Genomic DNA, 26,386 nt, shown 5'->3' on the forward strand with positions numbered 1-26,386 from the left:
GTGCAAAAGAACTGCCAGTGTACTGCATCCATGATTCAAACTACACATCAAATATCTTAAAATTAGATATTTGTCTGTCAAACCAAAATTTAAGCAGGGTCTACACTTGAAAGGTGGCATGGGTGTATGTAGGTATGTATGTGGGGGGCAGCCATTAGGAGAGTAGCCATTCATCTGAAGAAATGAGAGTGACTCACAAAAGCTCATACCCTGTCACAGATTTTGTTAGTCTTTAAGGTGCTACTGGACTCTTGGTCTTTTCTACCGCTACAGACAGACTAACATGGCTACCCATCTTGATCTAGAAATTACAAGGGGAACACTGAAGACCTGAGATTAGTTTATAACACATGTATGCACCAGAGGAAGGCATGATGTGATAACTACCTCAGTCATCTGAATAAGGTAGATAATTTTGCATACGCTAACCCTTCCCTTCTTTAAAGTATTGTTTCCTTATTAACCATTTCAGAACAAGAACCTGGACTGATGATGTGATATCCAGTCATCTGGATAAGGTAGATAATTTTGCATACGCTAGCCCTTCCCTTCTTTAAAGTATTGCTTCCTCATTAACCATTTCAGAACAAGAACCTGGACTGGTTCCCTCGAATGCGAGCCATGTCATTAGTCAGCAATGAAGGAGAAGGGGAACAGAATGAGATCCGCTGTCTACAAGATAAACTGAATTCCACTATGAAGCTGGTATCCCACCTTACATCACAGCTGAACGAGCTGAAGGAGCAGGTAACAGAAGCTTCAAGAATACGAATGCCTATTGCTGTGTTTTTGTCCAGCCAACAAGTGGCCACACAATGGGCCAACAAAAGTTGCTCTTTAGGCACTCGGTCACAAAATCAGCCGTTTGTGAGCCCCTCACCTAAATGTAACTATTGTGGACCACATTCAGTTTGCTTTTAGATAAACAGCAGGGCAACCATATGACACACCCTGGAGTAACTACCTGACAACTAAGCAGCTGATTGCATTTATGATACAGCGAGTGTTTTTGGACCTCACTTCCAGAAAAGGGTCAGGTGATATGGGCCACTTTTGTAATTTCTCAGTTGCATTGTGTGTTGTGGACCTAGCCATAATCAGGCTATGATTAGTGTCAAGGCTCAGAATTAGTAGGAAACTTCCCTACAGATCCACTGCCTTAAGCATGTGGAGAGGCACAAGATAAATGTGCCAAACTAACTATTTTCATTTCTGAGCAAGACTGGTCATTCATAAGAGAAGAGTTGTGAATGAGTAAATTAATTTCACAACCAGAATTCCAGCTCACTACCCAAGGGTCTCCCATTGTCCTTAAGATTCAAGCTGACCTTCCCTTCTTCTCAAGACAAGTGCCAGATCCAGTCAATAGGCTATTTGCATCGTCTTAACAATGGCTTTCAAACTTCGTTTTGTGGAAAACCCATACTGGCGGAAGTTAATCAGAGGTTCCCCTTAAACTGAAAAACAACAGCAGACAAGGACAGCTTGCTTTATCATTCCTCTCAATGGTAGATAACCTGTTCTTCCTCTGAAAGAAATGGTGGCAGGAAGTACCAATACTTTTCTAGGGTTTACAAAAAGATGGAGCATTCCATTAGTACACTGTATGGAGCCACAGTGCACATGTGAAACCTCTGCAGCATACAGGTTCTGTGGCAGGTGGCTCAGTGTAAAGGAAATCATCTTGTGAACCCAACAATTGTATATTTGATAAAGACTTTGAATGGGGCAAGTGGAAAAGGAGCCAGAACTGAACCATCCCCTAAATCTGCTTTTAATTTCAGATGACAGAGCAAAGGAAGCGAAGGCAGCGGATGGGTTTTGTGGATGTCCAGAATACTCTGAACCACTGAAGCAGCAGAGTCAGCCTTGCCAGCTCTACACTGTAACACAGATCTACCTGCACGTGTCCTGAGGAGGACATTTGGTACTAGCGTCCCTGCACAGATCTTGTCACCATCAAGGAAAGCTGATCCATGCCATAATGATTCATACAGTGGAGCTTCAGCACTAGCTTCTGTTCATCTCTATTAGGGTTGATTGTAGACATTATATTCAATGAGAGGAGAAGCTAATGACTTTGCTCCATATGGACATGTAGTTTACCAAGCAGCTGGGAACTGCTGTAACAACTCCAATCCAGGAATGTGACCTTTTCCCCATGCACTACATTTTGATGGCTATCTAGCCAGGTGCAAGCAGAATAATGTTACTAAGCAATTAGCGTTTTGCTACATTTTAACTTATTCAAGAATTGCTCAAGGAACATATAAACTTACATGGACCTCTACAAGTTTATCATCTCAAGTCCTCTGGAGTCAATGGCATTTCCCTTCACTTGAAAAATCTTATGGAACCCAACAAACTGCTACAAGAAAACTGTACTATTAGTTTAACTCTTCAAATGACGATGGGAGGCAGATTCCATTATTTGGAAGTGAAAAGGACTTTTGCCCTCCATAGAAGATTGTGTGATTTTTGCCCTGTGAAAGAGCATTTCCCCCTCCAATCCAGTAGAGTACCAAACCATACATTTAGGATATGTCCTACTTCCAGTCAATTAGAGCTTGCAAAACTGAAATAGTTCAGACACAGTACTAATATGTCCTCACTAACTCTAATACCCAGTTAGAATTGGTACTAAAGCACCATTGTGTAGAGTTAGGACACAAGTAATGAAGAGGTGACTGTGTGGGAAAAACACGTTTTCACAAAAAAGGATTCTAAGGGTGCTACTGTAAAAGCTCTAGGGCATGAATTAAGTTTCCTTGTATTGCCATTATGTACCAGCCTTATTGACTGGACCAATTTCCAGTTGAAGCGAATGGGAAAACCCCACTTTTCTTACTGGACTGCAATCAGACCAACTTGTAAACAAAGCAAGGTTTTATTAGATATACTTTACGTTGGCTCTCAAAGTAACTTTGGCCACTTTTCCAGAGTGGCCTTCTGCTTCATGAAACTACAGAGGGTCAGGAATGCGCAGTTTCTTACTCCAGCCAGGAGTCTCAAGTCTACAGACTACCACAAAAATTTAAAGGGAGTGAAGAATATTACTAATTAAGGATCGAGCTTTGCCATTACTTTCTTTTACAAACTACTGTATATTGTACAAACAATGTTTAAAATAATACTGTGCAAAAGTTCTTTAAGTTAACAAATATAATAAAATTCAGTGGAGGGCAATGACACCCCCCATACACCATAAAAGCACAACCTGGATTGACTGTGGTATGTAAGTTTATGAAAGACCTGGTTGGATTAGAGTCACATGGGCAGGTACAGAAGTTTGCTCACAATCTCATTAAGAAATATTTTGCTGCAAGTTTTCACCAAATCCTTTATCTGTGTCTCAGTTATACATATGCAGAAGCATGTTTTATGGTACACTTTCAGCTTGCAGAGTGCAGACAAGGCCCATTGGGCTTTACTGTGAAACATACAAAGGTACCTTATACCAAGTCAGATCATTGGTCCATGAAGGTCAGTACTGTCTGCACTGACTGGCAGCAGCTCTCTAGTGTCTCATGCAGAGATCTTTTCACATCACCCACTACCAGATCCTTTTAACTGGAGCTGTTAGGGTCTGAACCTAGTACCTTCTACATTCAAAACAGATGCTCTGCTACTGAGCCCTCCCACACATGTCCCACATGAACTAAGCATACCCCTCATCTGTACACCAAGGAAAAGCTTGTAACCATGGGCAACTTGTCTGTCACTGCCAATTTTCTTAATGCAAAACTACAAGTTTGAAAACCCATGATCTATGGCCGCTGTGGACTTTTCAAAGTAGTAATATTCATAGAATCATAGGCCATCTAGTCCAATCTAGTATTATGTAATATGAATTCTCCTTTAAAGAACTAACAGCATTCCCACACCCATGTGTTTCGCAGAAAGATTCTTTGAATTTTGAATCCAGTTATCAGGAACTGAACAGGTGTTGGAAAAATTGTGGGGGCCGTGGCACCTATATTCATTGCTGGTGGGAGTGTCCCAAGGTTCAGATCTTCTGGAGAGAAGTCAATGCCTAAATATTTCTAATTACAGGTTGCGCCCTCCAACTGCAACCCTCCTTGTTCATCCTGAACCATTGGAGTCATTCTGCCCCTAATGGGCTTATGAAAGAGCTAATAGAATTATGTCTTGCGGTTACTAGGAATGTTATTGCATTTCACTGGAAATCTAAGAAGATGTTACAACTGAGTGATTGGTATCTGAAACTGGGACTTTTTTCTACAAGACAAAGTTTCCACTAGTATCCTTCGATCTGAAAATCAACCCGCTCCTGACAATCTCCAAGAAAAATGGATGCCCCTCTTAGAAGCGTCAGCAGCACATAAAATTGACACCTCCCTGTTTGCTCTACATAAACATCAGGATCTACTTTCTTATTTTTAACTGTTTTTTAAAATTTAATAAAAAAAGAAAAAAATTATCAGGAACTGAAGCATCATCTCAGCTGCAAGAGAGTGACATCCCACAGTGCAATCAGCAGAATGCACAAACACCTAATCATATTGACAACCATGTCAAGTCTGTGTACTGTAAATATAACAATAATCTCCCTAAATCAATGTAATCACTGTTATATTGCTGTTTCAGAATAACTTTTTATCACATTTTACCAACATTCCAGCACAGTCCCGAAGATTCCAAAACTGGTTCTCTGATTAAGAAAGCTGACAACATGTATAAGTGAACCACACACTATTTCAAGATGGTTTATAAATACAGGCAAAATACAGTGATTTGTAAACACTGAAATTATCACTTGGAATCCTCTTCAGGAATCTTGGCAGAGAACTTCTCACGCAATTTGGTCCATTTTCCTTTCTTCGCTTCTTCCATCTGTTTCAGACTATCTGTGACCGGGGCAGGAGGCAGAGAAAGGGTAGACAGACAAAGGAATGTAACGTTCATTGTAAAAACAGCTCTATATTTCCTGCCTGCTTCTTCTAAAGGCTATTTCACCCAATATATGGAGGCAAGTATACATTTGCCACTATTTATACATGGAATAGGGAACCACAACCAATCCCTGACATATGTGCCTGTGTGATTAACACTCATGTACCCAAAAATATTTTACAGGTACACCTTAAAAACATAAAATGTGAATCAACCATTAAATTTCATCTCAATCAGTTTCATTTGTTACCACTTTCTCTTTATTTAAAGCAGCCACACATTAAGCCCACAACAACTGGCATTTTCCACATGCTGCAGCCAAAGTCAGGAACCAGAGCCAGGTGGAACAGCAACGCTTACCCCATTCAGCTATCTGCCACTCCATGTGTACTTAAAAGGAGGGCAGAAGCTTATTCCATAGAATGATTATGCAGACAAAGTAACTGAAGAAAATCAGAATATGCCTACAGAAAACAGACAGACTAAAAGATTATAACACACCTGAATTTTAACAGCAGACTTTCAACTCTTGTGCAACAAAGGATGCATGTTCCTTATAAGAGGAGGTATGCATTTAGACTATTCTTCCTAGCACTTTGGTCCCAAGCACAAGTTACAAACACAGAAAGACAGGAAACCAACAGAAATGCACTGAATGCAAGTTGCTACACAGGGGGAGGCAATGGCAAACCACCTCTGTCCCCCTCTTGCCTTGAATGCGCAATGGCTGGGGTTACCATGGGCCATCAGTGACTTGATGGCATATTCTTCTGTACTTTGTGATGCTCCAGCCTCCACATCAAACTAAATGAAAGGTCTATGACTGGACTTCCAGCACATTTTTATTGCTAAATAGCAGCCCCAATAGGAATGCAGATGTTTAGCTCACTCTGGGACCATTTCTGCAATCTCACACAGTCTCCTGAAGCTGCTACTGTCTTAGGGGAAAACACATGCAAATAGTGACTCCATGGGTCATTTGAAGCCCACACCCCCAGCGTTTAGCACCTGTATGTGACAGAATTTGTATGAGGCTCATTAACTCTGGATACATGCCCTCCTTTCTCCTGAATTCTCTGCAAGAATCAACAGACATCCCTGGTATTTTTGGCCTCTGTATGACAGCGTTGGACTGCATGGGCCACTGGCTTGATCCAACACTGGCTTCTCTTATGTTCTTATGTTATTTATGACGAGTTCCTTAGTTGTGGGAACTCAACACTCATTTAGAAAATCTTAGCTTGTCACCTGTGTTAAGCCAATATATTATTAGTTACAAACTGATCCAGCTGGTTATTTATAAGCACCTTTTTAAAAAAAATCTAAGTTGTTGCATGAGTCCAGCTCTTCATTTGTAGGAGAATTGCACAAGGCAAGAAAGCGTCAGTAGAAGAAGTACCAGTGTACAAAGCTGCACTTTAAGGGTGGAAAGAAAATACAAAAGTAGCTACATTGTGCATTCTGTGTTTCTCCCCTATCACATTGGATGGGGGGGGATGCTGTGCAGAGGACAAAATCCTACTTCAGAGTAATTACATCCAAAACAGCAACTGATCGAGCAATGTGGTCTAAATACCTGTTGCAAGGACCATCTTGCATTCTTCCACCGACACTCCAGTGAAGCTGGTATCTTTCAAGCGTGGATACTTGCGATACAAACAGAAAAAAAGGTTACAAATACGGCACTGTCCTCGTCTCCTGATATTATTATTCTCCCTTCTCATATCACTACTGCTCTTACATGCTGAAATAAATGAAATCTGTTAGGTAATACAACATTCTCTTAAGAGTCTCCAAGTGTAGCAATGGAACCCAAATGGGATTTAACACATACACAGACAGACACATTACTGAAACAGTACACACAACAGAAAGCTTCAGAGGCATTCTGTTTCGTCTTGATTTTGTCTTGCCTACGGTTTTTGCTCAGCAAGAGTCAGTACAACCTGTTTAAGGCGGCTATTACAAAAGAGCAACTAGAAGCAGCACAATCATATTCTAACATAGGGCAATGAGTTTCCAGCCCCAAGTTCAGAGCTTACCTTGTTTTTATAATAGTTGGTATGGATTCTAGCTAGACTCTCGTACATTTCATCACAGGTCACGGGATCAGCAATCTACAAGAAAACAGATTCTTCCTGGAATGTCGATAACAAAATGTGCACCCAACAGCGATTGTTACTGATGTTTTAGACAAAGAAATTACCATATATATGCCAGTTCTGACCTACATACCCATTTTGACCTAAGTCAAAAATGAAGTCATCTAGTCTAACACATTACTCCAAAGAAGATTGTCAATTACTCAGTTCCCCATGGATCAGTCTACATAATCCCATGTACCACATACCATAAAAAGAGAGATGTACTGCCTTTACATATTTTTGTATTCGTATTGAAAAATCCTTATAGTATTACAGTGATTAAACAGGAAGCAGAAATGGTATTTCAAAAAAAGAAAAGAAAATACTGCATCACATCTCATCACACATGAATAAAACTGAAATTACACTTACTTGTTATAGCTCCAGTTATGTTCTGTGTACATTCCTCCTACAATTTGGTGGTAAATTTCTCTTTATTGTATTATGTTATACATACAAAATGATACCAGTGCTTAAGTATCAATTTATATGTTTTAAAACTGCATAGTAACTTTGGGAAGTTAGTTTTTCTCAGCATGATAGAAAAGTGCCTTCTGAAATGCATGCAGAAGACTTTTCCAGTGACGTAAGTAACAACCATTTTCTGTGCTACTCTCAGGACAATCAAAAGATGTTGGATCTTGTGCCATTAACCACTGTATAGTATACTTTCCCAGAAAGAGTCCATTACATGCTGATGTATTGTGACAATGGATACTCATATGCAGTCCCAGGACTGGGGAAAATACTCCTACTCTTAATGAGATAAGCAACCAAAGACATGTCTATCCAGCAAACTGTCCTTGGTCCAGGCTACATGCCATAGTACACAAAAGGTAACACAAAATGTATCCCCCACAGCTTTGCAGAGAAGAAAACCATGACTTGTCTCTTAAAAGTCAGGAGAACAGCAGAAAACTAATCCACAAAAACTGGTAGCAGGATGCCTGAACCAGTACCACATTGGAAGGCAAAAGAAACCTGGCAATTTTTGAATAAACCAGAGATGTCAATGACATGAAGCACTGGCTGGCCATAAATAGCTAAAGCCCTTCCTGAGATTACTGAAAATAACTCATTCTTTTTGTCTCAGTGCCTGCTACTCAACTTACCAGGCCCTACAACTAAGCATCCCACTGGCCCTCACCACGGGTGACTGTATGACAAAACTTCTAAAACTGAAGCAATTCTGTGTAAAAACCTTTTGGAAGCCCAACTTTAACATCACAGACATGTTTTTCCCCACTAGATGCAGCCACAAGAGGGAGACACAGCTTTTCTCAAAATTCCCTCCTGACGAGTTGAAGAGACTGTGCCATCTTCCTATTCAAATAAGGATCTGCCAGCCTACTGGGAGTTGTAGTTGGGCCAAACTGCCTCTTTTGCTTCAGAATCCAGAAGCAGTGGACCTGTGACAACTACTATGGGTCAAATCACGAATATTATGCGTGCCTGAAGCACCTTCCCCGCTGCACCAGTCCACGTGCTTTGCCACCTTAGCTGCATTTGTCTTTGCTAGATGCCTGCGAGGGAGGCGACCCCCATTTTACAGGCAAGAAAATAAAGGACCCGTCAGACTCTCGCCCCTCCCTGTTATAAAGCTGATTCTGCATCTTGAGGGGACGAACAAGAATATGAACTGAGAAACATTTGCAACCACAATCCTTTACGCCCTTACTTGAGAGCAAGCCCCACTGAAGAAACATCAAAGGCCCCAGCTCTCCTCCTCCTGCCCCATGATCACCCCCACCTGCGTGTTCTCTCCCTCCCGGAAGGCCTGAGCCACCCGCTGCCGCAAGAAGGTGCCCAAGTCACGCCCACGTTTCGTTTCCTCCACGGGCCACTCCTCACAGAGCTTCAAGAAACGCCGGTAGCGCGTCACCGCCATCTTGCAGGAGGCTCACGTGGTCTTAGCTCCGCAAATTTAGTGTTATTAATTTTTCCTCTCCATGACGGGGCGGAGATACCATAGAGAAAAGGACCAATCACTACGGTTTACTGTATGAAAGCCGGTGACGTCCGCGCAGACCGAACTCCAGCTCCTCGACTCGCTCGACTTGGAAACATTTGCGCACGCGCGTTTGGGAAGTATATCCGTCGTGATGCCGGTGCGCACTTGCGTCACAGCCGATGGAAATAACGCGTGCGTAGGGTGTTTTCTGGCTCCGCCACTTTTCCTATAGGAGGCGGGGTGTAGTGCTGGCGAAAGGGCAGAGCAGCGCGTTTTGCTATAGGAAGGTTTTCTTAGGAAGGGGAAGTGTATTTTTATGGAACTGTACGGTTTGGGCTATTATAGAAATTATTATAGATTATTTGTTGGCTTTTCATGTTGAGAACTTGTTGTAGTTCTTTGCCTAAGCGCCTTGGTTGCTAGATATTCCAAACCGTGTTCTCTCCCTCCCGGAAGGCCTGAGCCACCCGCTGCCGCAAGAAGGTGCCCAAGTCACGCCCACGTTTCGTTTCCTCCACGGGCCACTCCTCACAGAGCTTCAAGAAGCGCCGGTAGCGCGTCACCGCCATCTTGGGCAGTGCGTCCCCGTCACCACTAGCAGGAGGCTCACGTGGTCTTAGCTCCGCAAATTTAGTGTTATTAATTTTTCCTCTCCATGACGGGGCGGAGATACCATAGAGAAAAGGACCAATCACTACGGTTTCCTGTAGGAAAGCCGGTGACGTCCGCGCAGACCGAACTCCAGCTCCTCGACTCGCTCGACTTGGAAGCATTTGCGCACGCGCGTTTGGGAATTATATCCGTCGTTGATGCCGGTGCGCACTTGCGTCACAGCCGATGGAAATAACGCGTGCGTAGGGTGTTTTATAGCTCCGCCACTTTTCCTATAGGAGGCGGGGTGTAGTGCTGGCGAAAGGGCAGAGCAGCGCGTTTTGCTATAGGAAGGTTTTCTTAGGAAGGGGAAGTGTATTTTTATGGAACTGTACGGTTTGGGCTATTATAGAAATTATTATAGATTATTTGTTGGCTTTTCATGTTGAGAACTTGTTGTAGTTCTTTTCCTAAGCGCCTCGGTTGCTAGATATTCCCAACGGCCAGAAACTGTATTTTTAAAAACACACACAAGAAAGCTGTAGATATCAGCATGTCTTGCGTTGTTACATCCATAAGTAACACCATCACAAGAACACAGTTCCTCTGCGACTAGGATGTTCGTCTCAAAAATGTATATTGGATTTCATAATGCTTTGTAAATCTCTGCTTGCCAAAGGGTAGGAGTAAGTTTGTGTTTGAATTGGGGAGATATTGATGGCTCATGCTCTTAGCCTACAGCTTTTGCGAGGAATACGCACTTGATCTGTAAAACATGTTATGGTATTTTCATAACCGCATTGTGGAGGTAGGTGTCAAGAGATGCATTGCTTTGCCCAAGGCTGCCTAATGAGCTCACAGAGGTGGTCACCTCTTGTTAGTAGATGTGAATGCAAAGCAAGGTGGAAACTGGAATTTCTTTCTTATTCTTTCTGTAGAATGAACAAGGCCTTGTTATAGAGGATGAATTCCACAGCTGAAATGGCATGGCCCCAAGTTAAATCAGGAACACAGATGTGCAAACTTTGGCAGAAGAAAAGGTTTGGAAGAAACTTTGCACTGGAGTATATTTCAGTTAATACATCCAATATGTGTTAATTGAATACATGCTTTCTCAGACCTGCTGACTTTAGGATCTCAGCTGCATAGCCCATTGTATAATGTTTACACAGAAGTAGATCTCACAGAGCTCACTGGGATTTGCTGTAAAGTTAGTGTGCATAGGATTGCAGTTCCATCATATCCCTGTTTATGCCGAAGCAAGTCAGTCCCGCTGAGTGCAGTGGGTTTATTTCCAAGTAAATGTGTGTAGGATTGCAGTCTGTATCTGCATATTCAAATACATCCGTAATATCCATAAGCTTAATTCAGAGGAATCAGTTGGCTATCCCACAGTACATGCAATGAATTTTCCTGATGTGACTTGGCAGGCAAGGAGCTATATACTCATATTAGGTTAAAAAATAATTGTTGAAATTATAGGAATAATACAAATGAGGAAAAGTCACTTATGCTGGAGATTTCAAGAGCCCAAGTGGAACTGCTCTGGCTCTGTGGTGTCAGATCCATGTTAGTGCTAAGACGCATTGTGAATACCTTCTAGCCATTTCCTGCATGCAGCTGGTAAGAGTCTGTGGAACATAAAGTTGGCCTAATTTTTTAATCTTCCTGTCATAATTTGTGGTTATTCACAGTCCACAAGAAATAAATCGCTTACAAAAGGATTTCCAGTATGTTACAGGAACTGTACAATTTATTTACAGCTTTACATTCCTTTTCTGCTATTGGACTTTATATCTCTGTATTTAAAAACATTCTAACAGATTTTCCATGGGATATAGGAAGGAATTTGTCATTTGGTTGTTCCATTTTTACAAATGTTCATACATTCTGTAAACATTTTGTCATGTTTTTTTAATTTAGTCCACTCACATAAACATACGTGCATAGAAGCGGAATACAAAACTTTTGGGCCCCTTGATCAGCACATGTGAACACATATCATATGTCTTCAAGATCAAGGCCTGTCTGATTCCTCATTCATACATATTCATACATAAAGTGCCATAGTATGATCCCCACCTCTCTAGCTCTTCTAGCAAAGACCTGCCTTACTCCAGGAGGGGCTATCTGGCACTGGCTCATTTTTTCTTTTTATTATATCCATTCATTCCTTTGGCTCACACACACATTCCTTGGAGCATACAGTGCCACACACTGGTACAGAATACAAAGGAAAAAGGAATTAATATGCTTGTAGTTTTTAAGGTGCCAGTTATTGGAGGACGTAGAAGGCTGTAGTGACATCTGGTTGTGTAAACAAAAGCCCTTGGCTCATCAAACTAAGTGTGAGTTTTTAAAGGGCTTGCCGACATGTCTTGAAGCCCTTTTCATGAGCACAATATCTGGTTGGCCTCTTTTGGCCTTGGAAATCTTCTTGATGAACAAGTCCTTCATTCAAATTCCTTTCACATAACATTCTAGCTCACAAATGAAGGACAACATGAAAATGAGAAAGGAAAATAATGTTCTGACAGATCACAATTACAATGGATCCCATCCAATCCAGACAGAGTAGCATGACCAGAGCTTTTTCTGACAAGCTATCCATCCTGTGGTTTTCCATCTGAAAACAGTGCATGTGATACAGTTTGCCAGGCGGTCTTCCTACTGTTGGCCTGACATGCAGGCTGTCCCTTTTATTACCATACAGTCAATTCAGCCATTATCATTCACCCACTGAGATGTTTTGAATAATTTTTATTAGGTTTTCTAGACCAAAAATATAGCCATGATCTGGTCCGTCATAGGCTGTCTGATTATACTTTGAGCCTTTGTATGTTGTGTGAGCAAAGTCTATCATCCGGACATCAACTTTGGGGTGGCTGTTCCCATATGGAACAGTGCTGCTAGTGTTCTGACAGAGCCCCTGAGTGTGGTTGTCGATCGTTTTCTCCAGTCCCTCATAAATTATAAGAAGTGAGCTGGAGTAGAACCGGTAAGAGCTCTGTTTTTTGATGATGGATAGTAGAGTCTTCAGTTGACACACAATGGGTTCTGCAAGGTCTGTTCTGAGAAGTATACCATTGTGCAGAAACTGACAGAGGGCCTGCTTAAAGCCATCTGGTGAGAGTTTCCGTCCATAATATTTGTCGTTGCAGAGGTATTGGACAGCATCTGCTTGGTAAACCTGGAACAGAAAAGAACCATCGTATACATTAGCCATCAGTCTTGTTGGGTGTAATCTAATAAACTATATAGGTTGCTCTGAAAACCTCAGCAGTACAATGTCTGAGCCTATTTTTGTAAAAGTAATCTTACCAGCACATTGTCTTATTTGTTACCTTTTTTGTTACCTTTCAAAGACGTTCAGGCAGTATACATGACATATCCTTTATCCTCACAACAGCTCCACACCCAAGGTTACTGAGCTTCATGGGACTATGAGACTAACACTGGATGGGGACCTATCTACCATTTTTGTGCTATAGAGATGTTATGGTTTTCAACCTATTAAAGACTGTTTAGTTGATTAATCAGTGAGCTGGTGGTTAAATTTGATCCCTATCAATTATACTTGTTAATCAAAGTGGTTGATTTAACATTCATAACTGCTAAAAATAGAACTTATAAAATTACCATTTCCTTTAACTGCAATGGAAATATTTTGTAATCTTTCTCAGCAATATAAAATGGTGTGGTCCAGATCCCCTGAGAACACTGGGCATGCTGACTCTAGCAAACTGGGGTCCAGCCTACGAAAACGTATGCCACTGAAATGTCTTAGTCTTTCAGGTGCCACAGGATTCTTCAGCTTTTGCTGCAACACACAGCTGCAGTATGGTATCAATTTGCAAGGGAATAAGGATTGTACTCTGTTTTTGGCACAAAAGAGAGAGGATTTTTAAAGCTGCAATATTTAGGACCAAAGAGGTTTATTTTAGCTTTTTACATTAGCCAACTGCCATGAATGAACAAACATTTCAAGTTTATGATCTCTTTTTTAAAGTACAGACCAAGGCTAAAGCAGAGCAGCTTGGATGTAAAATCAATAATGTTGTCTATTTTTACTAGGCTAGACTCTCAGTTGGTCTGCACTATAGTTTCACTCCAAGTTTGCTATCTTTATGTCATCCAAGAACGTGCTCCCAATTGACAATGAGGGGAGCCAGCCTGGAAAAGATTCTTCTTACCTGCATGCCACAAATACGGACTCCAAGGGATGCTGATGTGCTCTGTTCACACTTCTTTATTTGTCGTGCTTTCTTCTCCTCTGATGCATCATCAGCATGCTGCCTGGTTCCCATCTTCAAGTCCAGAATACATGGATATTTATACTTGGATACCACATTTTCAAGCAACAGAAATTCTGGATTCACAAGTTAAGGGCATCAGTTTTTCCTGTGGGTAGGACTTACAGCTGTCATAGAACGTTTCCATCTCAGCCCATTTATCCTGGTGAAGTTTGTACTACTACTCCTCACAACTACCTGTCCGTCCTTTAAAACCCTGCCAAATGGTCCTTTCCTGCTATAGAAACCACTAATGCATAAATTGCAGTGAGACTCTGAAATGTGTATCACAAGCTGGGTCTGTCAGTAGATTTCTTTGACTGTTGGAGCTGAAAGGAAAGGCTGCACAATTTGGGTATGTGGGCTGAACTATTATACATTATCACTTATGAGGAGAAAAACCAAGGTTTGTGAATTCTGAAAGACAAGTTCCTCCACATAAATTTTAACAGAGAAGCCTAACATTGGTGAGATACAAATTTTGTTTTCCTTAGATTTTTATAAAATAGCACCTTTTGACATTTGTCGTTGCAATTATAGATAGGATTAGTAAAGACTAAGAAGTCACCCTAAACCACGGCCGCTAAACTGATTTGATTAAATTCTAGAACAATGTCTGAATGCTTAGAGTCTTAACTTGCCTGCCTGTGCAGGCAAGGTGGGATATAAATCAAAATAAATAAATACATAAACGGGGCAGTCCATACTTTAGGACTTGGGGAAAGCTGTGGCTCAGTGGTAGAGCACCTGTTTAGTATGCAGAAGGTCCTGGGTTCAGTCCCTGGCAGCTCCAGCTAAAAGGATCAGGCAGCAGGTGATGTGAAAGCCCTCTCTACCTGAGACATTGGAGAGGCACTGCCAGTCTGAGTAGAAAATACTGCCCTTGATAGAACCATGGCCCGAATCAGTATAAGGCAGTTTCACCTGTTCGTGTGAAGAACTGGAAACAGGTCACCATCAGACAGGGATGGCAAGGCAATATTATATTAAAAAGGGGCAGATGTGGGTTGCTGAATCATACACCCCGCCACCACACACAAAGCGTTCCTTGCTGCTTTTCTCTTGGCCAGGCTTCACAACTGGAAGTTTGCCCCACTGAGAAAAAAGCCACTGGTGGGGACTGGGGAGATGCTTGTAGAGGGGAACGTTCAAGGAAGAAAAGGGTTCAGCTCTTCCTTCCTTCCTGCCCCTTCTGTTTAAATCACCTCCTCTTCCCACTTAATACCTGCATCTTAACACACAAACTGGTAAGACCAGTTTTGTTCAATTGTGCTCTCCGTGCTTACATTTTCTCCTATAATAAGTACAAATGATCCATGATATATGAGGGCTGTAATTTTCAATTATTATTCAAAGTTAAGGGAACACTGGGAATTCTGCATTGCTCAGTACAATATAATCATGAAGCAAAAATGCACTGTATAAATAACGCAGATAAAAAGCGCTCAAATAATATACTAAAATAGTGAAGGATGTTTATATATAACAAAGTGACACAATACTAGCAAGGAGCAATGAGAAACTACATATATCAGTAATGGCAAGATTACACAAATATAATACAAAAATTAATACAGCGTGTACAAAGGAAACTGGAACAGAAGAAACAAGGACGAAGACTCCGGATTTCAATCTTCGTTTCCAGCTTTAGTATATAAAGCCTCCAGATGCTGACCACACCTTGGGGCTTGCCGACAATACAAGAATAAGTTCTATTGCCGATCGGTTGCCCGGTTTTGACTTTATTGATGCAAGGATTGGACATTTTGCGTATATATATTGTTTTGAAGGCTTTATGAAGTGTAATGAAGTTATTGAGGAAGAGCTATCGAAACGAAGATTGATTATATTTATGTAATCTTGCCATTACTGATATATGTCGTTTCTTGTTACTCCTTGCTAGTATTGTGTCACTTTGTTATATATAAACATCCTTCACTATTTTAGTATATTATTTCAGCACTTTTTTATCTGCGTTATTTATACAGTGCCTTTTTGCTTCATAATTCTGCATTGCTGCCTTGGGATTATAAGCAAGCAGTCAAATGTAACAAGAACAGCCAAGGGAAAGGATACGATGAAGTTTGTTCTCATTACACTTGGAAGACAGGCGGCTGAGATGCTGCTTGTGGCAGTGCAGTCCCCAGGGGTTATAGCTGTTCTTTTGTGCCTGATTCCCACTGGCATCCTCCATAAGCGAAGACACATCTCTGTGGTACTGCAGGTCTGTCTGTAATAGTGCTTTTCCTTGGCAGCTAGACACAATGCAAAAAAGAAGTGTGTTTATCTAGAAATAAAAAGATTAGCATATTCAGCCTAAATGTGCATACAAAAGTAATTCCCAGTGAAGCCGAAAGGACTTCGAAGTAAATATTCTTTGGATGGCAGTTTGTATGTCATAAAAATATGTGCAGATCCAATACGCTTTAATAGTTGCCACTTGCTTTAGACAGGAAAGGATAGAGCCCAGCTGCCTAGGGAATAAACAACACTGCAAGTGTCTTGCATGCAACTACTATGTCTCCTGGTGAAATTCTTTGTCATTTTTACAATGGTTGCTGTTTTGCAGCTTTTGCTGGACTGAGACAGGGCTATCTGGCCTAGTCTTCACGTGCACCCAGTCCTTTTGAATATACAATAATCCTTATATAAGGGATTATTAAGGATGACTCAACCCTTGCTTTTTCCAGAGTTCAGGCACTGGAGTGGTGTTTTTCTCTAGCATCCTGATCTGAAACACACTTTCTTAGAAGTAAGTCCCTTTGGTTCAGTGGAGCTCTTTTCAGTATGTTCAGGTTTGCATTTTTAGGCTGTAATTCAATGCATACCGTCCCATGAAACTGCTGTTTACTGTTTTGGGGAAAACATACAAATACTGGTATATTGCTTGTATGTTTTTCCCAAGTGCCAAATAGCAGTTCTGTGGTACTGTTTCAGGTTGGGAAAATGGGGTGTGTGTGTGTGTGTGTGTAATAATGCTCCCCAATGGGCCTGAATGGAATTGGGGCCCCATTTAGCTACTGTTTACATGGAAACAATGCTGAAAAGATCTAGTCACAAATCTTCCAGTGCCTAGTGTAATGAGAGCCATAATCCCAATGCAATCAGAGAGACTTTCTGGAATAGCCATGGATAGGACTGGGCAGCACAGCTAGTAAGCACTCAGTAAATACCAAAGAATAACTGCTGCAAAATCCAAATCCTGATTCCCCCTTCCCCTTTAAATTTTCAGGCCATTAATATGCTACACATTACTCGTGTCCAGTGGCACCTTTAAGACTAACTTAAAGGTGCATGCACACTTCTTCAGATACACTGAAACAGAAGTCACCAACCATTACATATATGGCTGAATCTGCATTTGTCTTTCCCACTGGTGTCCCAGCCTTCTGACTCCGTCTTCAAAAAAGCTGTCTACATTTGGTGTCATTTTCACACCACAAGAGTACTAGCATACGTTTGCGTGTCCACATATGCGTCCACATATGTTTATTGTCCTCCACTGTCATTGAACCTCTGCACTGCTTTAAAAGAATCTTCTCCAAACAACATTCAAATAAGCATAGAGAAAGACGGCATCACAGCAGCATGAAACTAATTTAAAAATGCAAATACAGATTCGACCTAATAGGATTGTTTGGTATACAGCCAGGCTCTACGCTACAGTTGCATCTGTTCTAATCCTACAGAGATTCTCACCTGAGGGACCTTCAACAAACCTTTTTGGAACTAAAATGTCCACCTGATGAAGTCAAGAAACAGATTAACAAAGCCAGAATGGTACCTAGAAAAAACCTGTTGCAAGACACACCCAAAAAGAGACAATAACAGAACACCACTAGCGGTTACATACAGCTCTCAACTCAAAATAGTTCAATGCATCATCCGTGACTTACAATCTCTGCTGGATAATGGTGACAGTTCTTTTTCACAAGTACTGGGGAGCAAACCTTTTCTTGCCCACACAGTCCCCCTGTCTCAAACAACTCCTCACCCACAATAATACAACATATAATTTGAACATGGACACTGGGACCAGAGCTTGCAATAAACCCAGATGCCAACTGTGCTGCCACATACACCCAGACAACACAGCCACTGGATCTAACAACATCAACTACACCCTCTCAGGCTCATTCACTTGCTCTTCTTCTAACATTGTATATGCCACTAAATGCCAACAATGCCCTTCAGTTCTCTACATAGGGCGAACAGATCAAACCCTACACCAAAGTATAAATGGACACAAATCTGTCATCAGGAATCACAAAACTGAGAAACCTGTAGGAGAACACTTTAGCCTTCCAGGACACTAAATGGGTGATCTCAAAATAGCTATTTTATTGCAAAGGAATTTCAGAAACAGACTAGAATGGGAGATTGCTGAGTTACAAGTTATTACAACACTCATGTCAATGGCACCCCCGGAGCTTAACAGAGATATTGGTTTTTTATCTCACTACACATTCACTTCTCGCATCTGTTCGTAAACTCTTTTATTACGCCGTATGCTAATTTGCTGCTATTCACAGGTCTTGCCAATTGCCTTTATCCAGTCTTAGCTATATTTACTGCTCAGTTACTTATGCATCCTGACTCTAATTGGCCCCTCCTAGCAACAAGCTCCTCACCCTCTACCTATATTTAATGGTTGGTGACTTCTGTTTCACTGTATCTGAAGAAGTGTGCATGCATAGGAAAGCTTATACCCAGAATAAAACTTTGTTGGTCTTAAAAATGCCACTGGACTCAGACTTTATTCTGCTATTTCAGGCCAACATGGCCACCTACCTGAATCTATATGGGTATAGGTGGGCAAGCAGATTAGTTTAAAAAAATGAGACCAAGTAGCTTTTATGGAGTTATTTGCAAAGTGGATTTTTAATTATGGTGATGGAGGAAGAGAAAAGGCTCCTGAAGCAAGTGCAATGGCTTCTCCTCTCCTTTATATGATTTAAACAAGGAATTTACTACTGAAAATAGTATTCCCCCGTAGTGTGCAAACAGAATGAGCTTCAGATTGATCTTAGTGCTTTTGCCTCAGCTGCAATGCAATTAGGCCATATGCAACCTCTGTTTCCATCTGGAATTGTTGCTCCTGGGGCAACCCATTGAAAATGAGAGCAATCTGAGTTCAATCCAGATGTGTTTGCCACTGCTTGAAAAGCACCAGGCTTCCATAGTTGGCTGTTGTTATTTGTGGAACATACTTACCTGTCTTTGATGGTGTTTGTGAGGGGACTGTGATTCCATTTGACAAATGTATGGCCACTGCTGCTGCTGTTCACCTGGCTGAGCTTCTGCCATATTGTCATTGAAGACTCCTTAGAAGCATTATCCAGTGAACTGCGGTTGTCCGTTTGTGGGCTGGCTATGAGGCTTAGATTGCCCATGCTGTCCTTCTTGAGGTGTACAGAAATGATGCCTTTGAATGAGAGAAAAATGTAAACATGAGAGAATTAAATTCTAATGCAGTAGGCTGAACTGCATTGGAGGTGAAAAATGAATTAATTTGTAATTAATTTCTTTCTACAAATATTAACAATTCCAATTTATTTCCATTGAAAACCTCAGCATATTACTGAGTTACTTACTAAATGTCTAGTTTTTGAATTCAGTATTTGAGAATATTAGTTCACTGTTAATAAATTGTGAAGTCATTACCCATTTTTGGATAATGTAAAATGTATGCAATTTTTTGATAGTGCAAAATATGATTTCTTAGGATTTTGTCATGCAATATGCAGTATACAGCTTGAAGATGAGCACAAATCCTTCTCAGATCAATCACTTGTGTCAAAAATTATACCTGCTGATCTCACTAATTATGAATTCTCTGAAGTAAATTAAAACTTTTGCCAAGACATTTGATGAAAATAAATATATTCTGGACATGGAGGGTATTCTTTGGAAGGTGCTTGTAGTTTGGGAGTGTCTGTGAAAGCATTTGCAGCTGATGAGGAAGCTAGAAACGTTTCAAACTCTGTATCGTTTGGATCTTTGGCTGTGAGGAGTTAAACGTGTATCATGCCATTCTTTTGAATACAGCCCTGGGCTTCTTTAAAGGCCTTTTTCTTCCATCCTAACACCTTCCCCATATAGTGTCCTTGCACTTTCAACCTTTTCAAGGTATGTAATAGTTAACCAACAGCAGCCTGAGATTGGATTCCAACATGTAGATACTCTGGAGTTATGCCAGATTAGGAAGTAAACTAGGCATTAGGATGTCATAACATATGTGTTATATGAGTCCTTGTCAAATTCCTCTTAAGTGGGGAATGGGATGGGGGGCTGATGCCGAATACTTCCCCTACCTGAGCTTCCTCCCCAACTGCATCTTCCCAGCTGTTTTTCTCATGGCTGAGGTTTCCTTACAGTCTCAGAGCTCCTTTTGGAAAAACCAGCTGAGAGGAGGCATTTTAGGCCATGCTGGCTTTAGAGTGCCCCCCTTCCTTATAGGAATGTATCACAAACACAGTTCTAACACAGGTCTGTCACTGATGTGTGTTTATCCCTTGGGTTTCACTATTAAGTAGGAAGCAACGTCTGAGACTGCTTTGGGTTTTTGCAGCAGGGTAACATCATTGAAGGAAGAGTCTGAAAATGACTGAAAATGAAATATACTTGGGAACCTGCAAGGACTTGCAGGAGGCATCTCATTTCCCCATCCTCACTATTTCCTCTTTCCATTTCCTAAACGACCCCATAGCCTCTCCCCTTTTCTTGCTTCTTTCCCTCCTTCTAGGGTTGCCAGCCTCCAGGTGGGGCATGGAGATCTCCTGGAATCACAACAGAGCTCCCAGCTACAGAGATCAGTTCTCTCTTTGGGTTGCCAGCTCCAGATCTGTCTTGCTTATTTACAGCTCCAGTCACCGGATTTAAGTACCCTCAGTAGGAACTTCCATTAGCAGGTGCTCTGCATAAATGAACATAAAAGACAGGCTAGGATCTGCCATGGAAACTTGCTGGGTAACCTTGGGCCAGTCACACACATTCAGCCTAACCTACCTCACAGGGTTGTTGTGAGGATAAAGTGGAGGAGTGGAGATTGTTGTAAGCCACTTTAGGGTCCTCACTGGGGAGAATGGCATGGTATAAAATAACAAAAAAAATGAATAGAACATGTTGTAAATAAGACAAGCAGCCTGAACAGCACTGACTAGCTCAGTCTTGTCAGAACTTGGAAGCTCAGCAGGGTTGGCACTCTGGTCAGTACGTGGATGGGAGACCCCCAAGGAAGTCCAGGGTCTCTGTGCAGAGGAAGGTGGTGGCAAAGAAGGCAGGATGAGTTGTGGGTGATTTCCTTCTGTTTGTTTTTTAAAACCCACAAGCATGAATAACACTGGACAGGAATAATGTAATACCTTTACAACCTTTAAAAAAGGTTAAAAGTCTGCACAACTGGAGGATGACATCATGTGGAAACATGAAAAAAAAAAACCACGCACCAGTCTGGTGGCCAAAACATGGGAAATCCTTGATGTGGAAGCAGACCAAGACAGACAGAAAAGCCAATTAGCAACTTTTTGATATCTTTAGTCTTATTTACATACAAGATAAAGCAAGCTTAAAAAAATTCTTAGACAATTCCTGATTCCAGGAAACTATATACTAACAGCCAAGTTCGACAAATCTGCCTTCTGCTATTTTGTAAGTTTTTAAAAACATATTGCTTTATATTCCTATACGGTATTACCCATGTTCCTTAAAAAAAAATAAAAATAGGGTGGGCAGAGAATCCTGAGAGTCACCAGAAAACACAGTGTGTGTGTGTGTGTGTACGGAGGGGGAGCGTGGGCTTCAATGCACATCAGATGTAAAAGTCAAACCATGGCTGAGAGAACATAGATTACTCTGAACTCTGGAATCTCCATTACAAAGGCGATTTCACACAGAATCGCATCAGCAACCGGACTACTGTAGAATATCCCCCTTGTGTGGAAGCAGTCCTTTAGACTTTTCCTTTGTGCATCCACTCTGCTGCTTTGCTTGTTCTTAAATAGAACGTGCCCTTTCCCACATTGCTCGAATTTCACATATGTAGCAATATGTACAGATCTAAAATAAAACATCGTGGAAAACATCAAGGAGAGCCTGCAGAGGCAGGTTACTTAGAAAGCAGATCTTGTTGCTGGATTATTTTAGAAGATGATCTGTAAAAACAGGAATAACTGTCATATACCACAATCAGAACAGCCCACACTGTTGTGCATTTGTTTATTTGGATTTTATCTTGCTGTTTCATAAGGTCTCAAGAGTCAGAGCAATTCCTTGACTATTCTTATGCCTGATGGAGCCAACCACATGTTACAAATCTGTCATAAGGACTTGGGGTTCTGTGCTGGGAACTCAGTTTCCAGCCACAAGTGGAGGGGGTGCAATTTGAATTGGGACCACAGCATATAAAGGAAAGGGGCTTTAGCCTTACTCCCTACCCCTGGTACCATGTAAATGTCCTTGGGAAGCCACTGTTTAACTGCTGGGGGTGGAAAATGACACCTAGCCATCAATACATGCAGGGCTTTTTTTGGAGAAAAAGCCCAGCAGGAACTCATTAGCATAATAGGCCACACCCAACAGCAAAACTCATTAGCATATTAGGCCACACCCTTGACAGCACAGCATATTAGCATATTAGGCCGCACCCTCATGTTACCAGAAGTGTGGTCATCCAGCCACACCCACCTTTTGCTTCTTATTCTGTTTACTTTGTTGTCAAAACCCAGAGGGTTTTTTTGTAGCAGGAACTGGCAACTCAATACTCAAATGATTGGCTAATCATTTGCAGAAGTTTGCTAGTGTACCTAGTAGAGTACTGCACATGCCTATATTCCCACATTCTTGGGATCTTCATCTTCTGATAAAAACTGTGCTCAGCTGGCTAAAACTGCTTCTGAAGCTTCCAGCTATTCTGCTGGCTCCCAGGGCACAAGAGTTCATTCTTAAGCAGAGCAAGCAGCATTATAAAATGGCATTAGATATGCTAAAGAATAATTTTTCTTTCACCAGCATTCTGGGTATCTGGAGAAGCAAGTACACCTGTTGGTGAGAGCCAGTTTGTTGTTGAGAGTCAGTTTGGTGTAGTGGTTATGTGCGCGGACTCTAATCTGGGAGAACCGGGTTTGATTCCCCACTCCTCCACTTGCACCTGCTGGATGACCTTGGGCAAGCCATAGTTCTGGCACAGCTGTCCTTGAAAAAGAGCCGTTTCTGTCAGAGCTCTCTCAGCCCCACCCACCTCACAGGGTGTCTGTTGTGGGGAGGGGAAGGGAAAGGAGTTTGTAAGCCGCTCTGAGACACCTTTGGATAGTGAAGGGCGGGGTATAAATCCAGTCTCTTCTTCTTGGTGAGATTGCTGCTAAACACGGCTGCAGACAACTATGCGTTTTAAAAATTCTATTATTATTCATAATTCCTGTAACATTTTTCCTGCATACAAAGTGACTTTCAGTCCTGTTGAGTCTTGTGAGAAATGTTAGGCTTAGGTCCCTCCAGTAGGTTTCACAGCTAAGCTGGAATCTGACTCTCCCGGCTTGTTCCCAGTGGGCACATTCTTTTCAAGGTCTAGCCAGGTGCACTGTGCAGCCCATTAGTACTTTCAGTCACAGCTCAATGTTCAGACTGACTTTCCCCTGTACTGTCCAGTGGCACCTTGAAGACCAAATTTTTTTATTTAAGGTATAAGCTTTAGTGTGCATGCACACTTCTTCAGATCATGCTGTATGTTCAGATAGCCCTGTACTGTTTTTGTGGCTGGCTTCTCCAATCTCAGAATGTAAAATAATGAAGTGGCCAAAAGCTGCTAGTGAAGCAGCTTTTCAAAGAACGGAAATCCCATTTGAGATGGGGTAAGGGAAGAGAGATGCTCTCAGACCAACCAGTCCAAAAAGCTTTCAGACTACTTTCCCCATGAAGTGGGTAAAGCACCATATATTTGTAAGTGGTGCAGTACTGCTGATGAGACTGGGACCGATTTCACACAAGAGCTGCGCCGCGGTCGTGCCTCCCTTTGCTCCGCTTCTATTGGTCAATTTCCCACTCGAAGCAGCACGGCCGCATTTTGACCCGTGGCTTCGCCCAATTTCCCCCGCGGTTTTGTGATCCTGTTTTTTGAGGATCACGAAACCACAGGGAAAATCGGGCAACGCTACGGGTTAAAATGCCGCCACCCGGCTTCAAGTGGGAAATTGACCAATAGAAGCGGGGCAAAGGGAGGCGGGACCATGGTGCAGCTCTTGTGTGAAACTGGTCTGAAAGACTTTGGGGCCTGTATACCTGACCTTCAGTTTTGCCCAGTGACCACCTGGAGATCCAGCCTATACCATTAAAATCACCAATGAAGTGGAAGATGAGGAGCTGAACCCTGCTCTGCTGTTTCTGCCCAGGTCCTTTTGTCTGCCCTGCTGCCTGCCTGCTAGAGCCATTATATCTCTGAGTTTCATGCACAGCAAATGCAGAAAGAAGAGGATATACGAAGGGCCTGGGAGAGGAACAGGTAACAGAAAACACAAACTCCTGGTTATTTCCCAGTTGAGCTGTATTTTTAAGACTGATCTTTGGGTTGTGTCAATCCACAGTCCTCTGCCAAACTGCTCTGTATTTCAGACACATGGCTCAAGATGCTCATCAACCTTTTTACATATTTACCCCACTCCCAATAAAGCCTCAGTGATCACAGCTGAGAGAGCGTCTCAGATGACAGATTGCTTATGGGTAAGGCTTGTAGATGAGGCAGCTTTGACTTTTTGATGAAAGGCTGGTGACAGTGGAGCTCTTCTTAAGGACACAACAGATGCTACTCAGTGAGTGTCACACTTTCCCTTCCAGCTCTGACTTCCTCATAGAAGGGCCAGCTGAAAGTCTGTTTAGTAGTGCTGGCCTTTTGGGATTAGTGAAGATCTCTCTAGGCCATGTGAACTGCTCACAGAAGAGTCTGAGCAGTTCAGGTCCTGTGAGGGGAACTCTGGTAAGAATGCCAGGAAGAAAAAGCTGCTTCTGTGTCTTCAAGAGCAACTCAAGGCTTTCAAGAGCATGAAGATAAGCATCATCATCTGGGGCTGATGGGTGTGCTGTTAAAGGCACAGAAGCAGGGCCACTAAAGAAAACTGGCAAACCCAGCACAAAAAGCAGTGTCTAGAGTAAAGGTAAAGGTTTCCCTAGCTTGAAAGCCAGTCGAATCTGACTCTAGGGGGCGGTGTTCATCTCCGAAGAGCCAGTGCTGTCCGAAGATGTTTCCGTGGTCATGTGGCCAGCATGACTAAATGCCAAGGCACACGGAACACTGTTACTTTCCCACCAAAGTGGTACTTATTTATCTACTTGCAATTTCTTGCTTTCAAACTGCTAAATTGGCAGGAGCTGGGGCCAGAGATGGAAGCTCACTCCATCATGCAGCACTAGGGTCTCAAACTGCTGAACTACAGACCTGCTGGTCTGTGCTTCTCAGATTTATCCCTGCCTCGGATACCAAGAACTGAAGATTTGGTGGCATTTGGCCTTAGTTTCCCTCAATTTTCTAAAATTAATCTGGGGGCAAACAGCCAATATCCACCACTTTCTCACCTTGATGGATGAATGTACTTTTGTAGCTCACCTACAAAGATATTCTCATTTATGCCAGGAAAAGATGTTGACCATTAACTTTAGAAACTTCAGTCTTTCAACTTTAAATGTAACCGTAAAGTGGCCTATAAGAGCAGCTTCTTTTTATAGTCTCCGAACTTAGTTTTTCGTGCCTGCATGCCCTCCCATTCTACTACTAAAATATATTTCCTTGGCTTCCACTGAGGCCCCTGTGCACTTGTTGCTTCCCGTCCCTCGATACTCAGAGGTGATTACCATGCATAGAACTAGATTCTGCTCCATTTCTGAAAAGTACGCAAACGGAGAGTGATTTCAGCAAAGCGTACTTTATTCTATCCGGAACAAGACGACTTTGGCCGGCTCACAGGCCGGCTTATATCCCCCGAGAAACCGCCACCCAAAACACACCCCTACTTCCCTATAGGTTATTTACAGTGGCCGAGAGTCCCATAGGCTCCTGGCTGGGAACCTAGCCTATCCGCGGAGATAATGGAGTAGGTCAACCCTGTGTCGATCTCCATGCTGCAGGGGATCCCTCTATGAGGATCGTGACATGCATCTTGTTGGGGCCATCGGGGGGGGGGGAGTTACAGACCTGGTGTTGCGCAAGTGGGCAGATATGGAGTGGAGGCCCCTGGGTGGCTCCGGCGTGGTCTGGTGTGCGGATGACTTCTGGCGTCTTTTGGAGCGGCAAACCCGGGAGATATGCCCCGATTTGTTGCAGGTCCGGCAGACCGCGTTTCGGAAGTGGCACGACCGGCACTCGTGGTCTTCCCCACAGCTGGCACACAGAGCTGAAGTGGTTGAAGTCTTGCTCGTTTTGGAGGACGATTGATGTGGGCACTGGGATGCCCGCTGGCGGACCTGTAGTACTTCCTCCTCGTCCGACAGTTGCTTGGGTGCGGTGGACT

The 26,386-nt window shown here is 42.3% G+C and overlaps 3 protein-coding genes across 6 annotated transcripts in view; 1 reads left to right on the forward strand and 2 right to left on the reverse strand.

Annotated features, from left to right (window-relative positions):
- The window catches only part of ITPR3 (inositol 1,4,5-trisphosphate receptor, type 3), a 152,874-nt gene extending 149,359 nt beyond the window's left edge, over positions 1 to 3,515 (forward strand). For both annotated transcript variants that reach the window (XM_015419698.1, XM_015419706.1), the window contains exons 57-58: positions 586 to 747; positions 1,785 to 3,515. In XM_015419698.1, coding sequence (XP_015275184.1) covers positions 586 to 747; positions 1,785 to 1,853 — 231 coding nt within the window. In that variant the 3' untranslated portion in view covers positions 1,854 to 3,515. The remainder of the gene's footprint in view (positions 1 to 585; positions 748 to 1,784) is intronic.
- A 1,198-nt stretch (positions 3,516 to 4,713) lies between these two features.
- LOC107117571 (ubiquinol-cytochrome-c reductase complex assembly factor 2) lies at positions 4,714 to 9,750 on the reverse strand. The gene is made up of 5 exons (XM_015419717.1): positions 9,579 to 9,750; positions 8,809 to 8,946; positions 6,957 to 7,031; positions 6,491 to 6,560; positions 4,714 to 4,868 (listed from the first exon to the last, which is right to left on the reverse strand). Exons 2-5 carry the CDS (start codon positions 8,944 to 8,946, stop codon positions 4,774 to 4,776), a joined length of 378 nt encoding a protein of 125 aa, XP_015275203.1. The 5' UTR covers positions 9,579 to 9,750; the 3' UTR covers positions 4,714 to 4,773.
- A 1,445-nt stretch (positions 9,751 to 11,195) lies between these two features.
- IP6K3 (inositol hexakisphosphate kinase 3) overlaps positions 11,196 to 26,386 on the reverse strand; it is a 41,430-nt gene continuing 26,239 nt past the window's right edge. For 2 of the 3 annotated variants that reach the window (XM_015419635.1, XM_015419643.1), the window contains exons 3-6: positions 19,107 to 19,317; positions 15,969 to 16,147; positions 13,794 to 13,969; positions 11,197 to 12,790 (exon numbers count right to left, since the gene is read on the reverse strand). In XM_015419635.1, the coding sequence (XP_015275121.1) occupies positions 12,329 to 12,790; positions 13,794 to 13,969; positions 15,969 to 16,147; positions 19,107 to 19,317 (1,028 nt within the window). In that variant the 3' untranslated portion in view covers positions 11,197 to 12,328. Of the gene's footprint in view, positions 12,791 to 13,793; positions 13,970 to 15,968; positions 16,148 to 19,106; positions 19,318 to 26,386 lie in introns of all 3 variants that reach the window. The other variant, XM_015419650.1, reaches the window with a different exon arrangement.

This window comes from Gekko japonicus, unplaced genomic scaffold, assembly GCF_001447785.1.
Source record: "Gekko japonicus isolate JY-2015 unplaced genomic scaffold, Gekko_japonicus_V1.1 scaffold255, whole genome shotgun sequence".
NCBI classification, from domain to species: Eukaryota; Metazoa; Chordata; class Lepidosauria; order Squamata; family Gekkonidae; genus Gekko; species Gekko japonicus.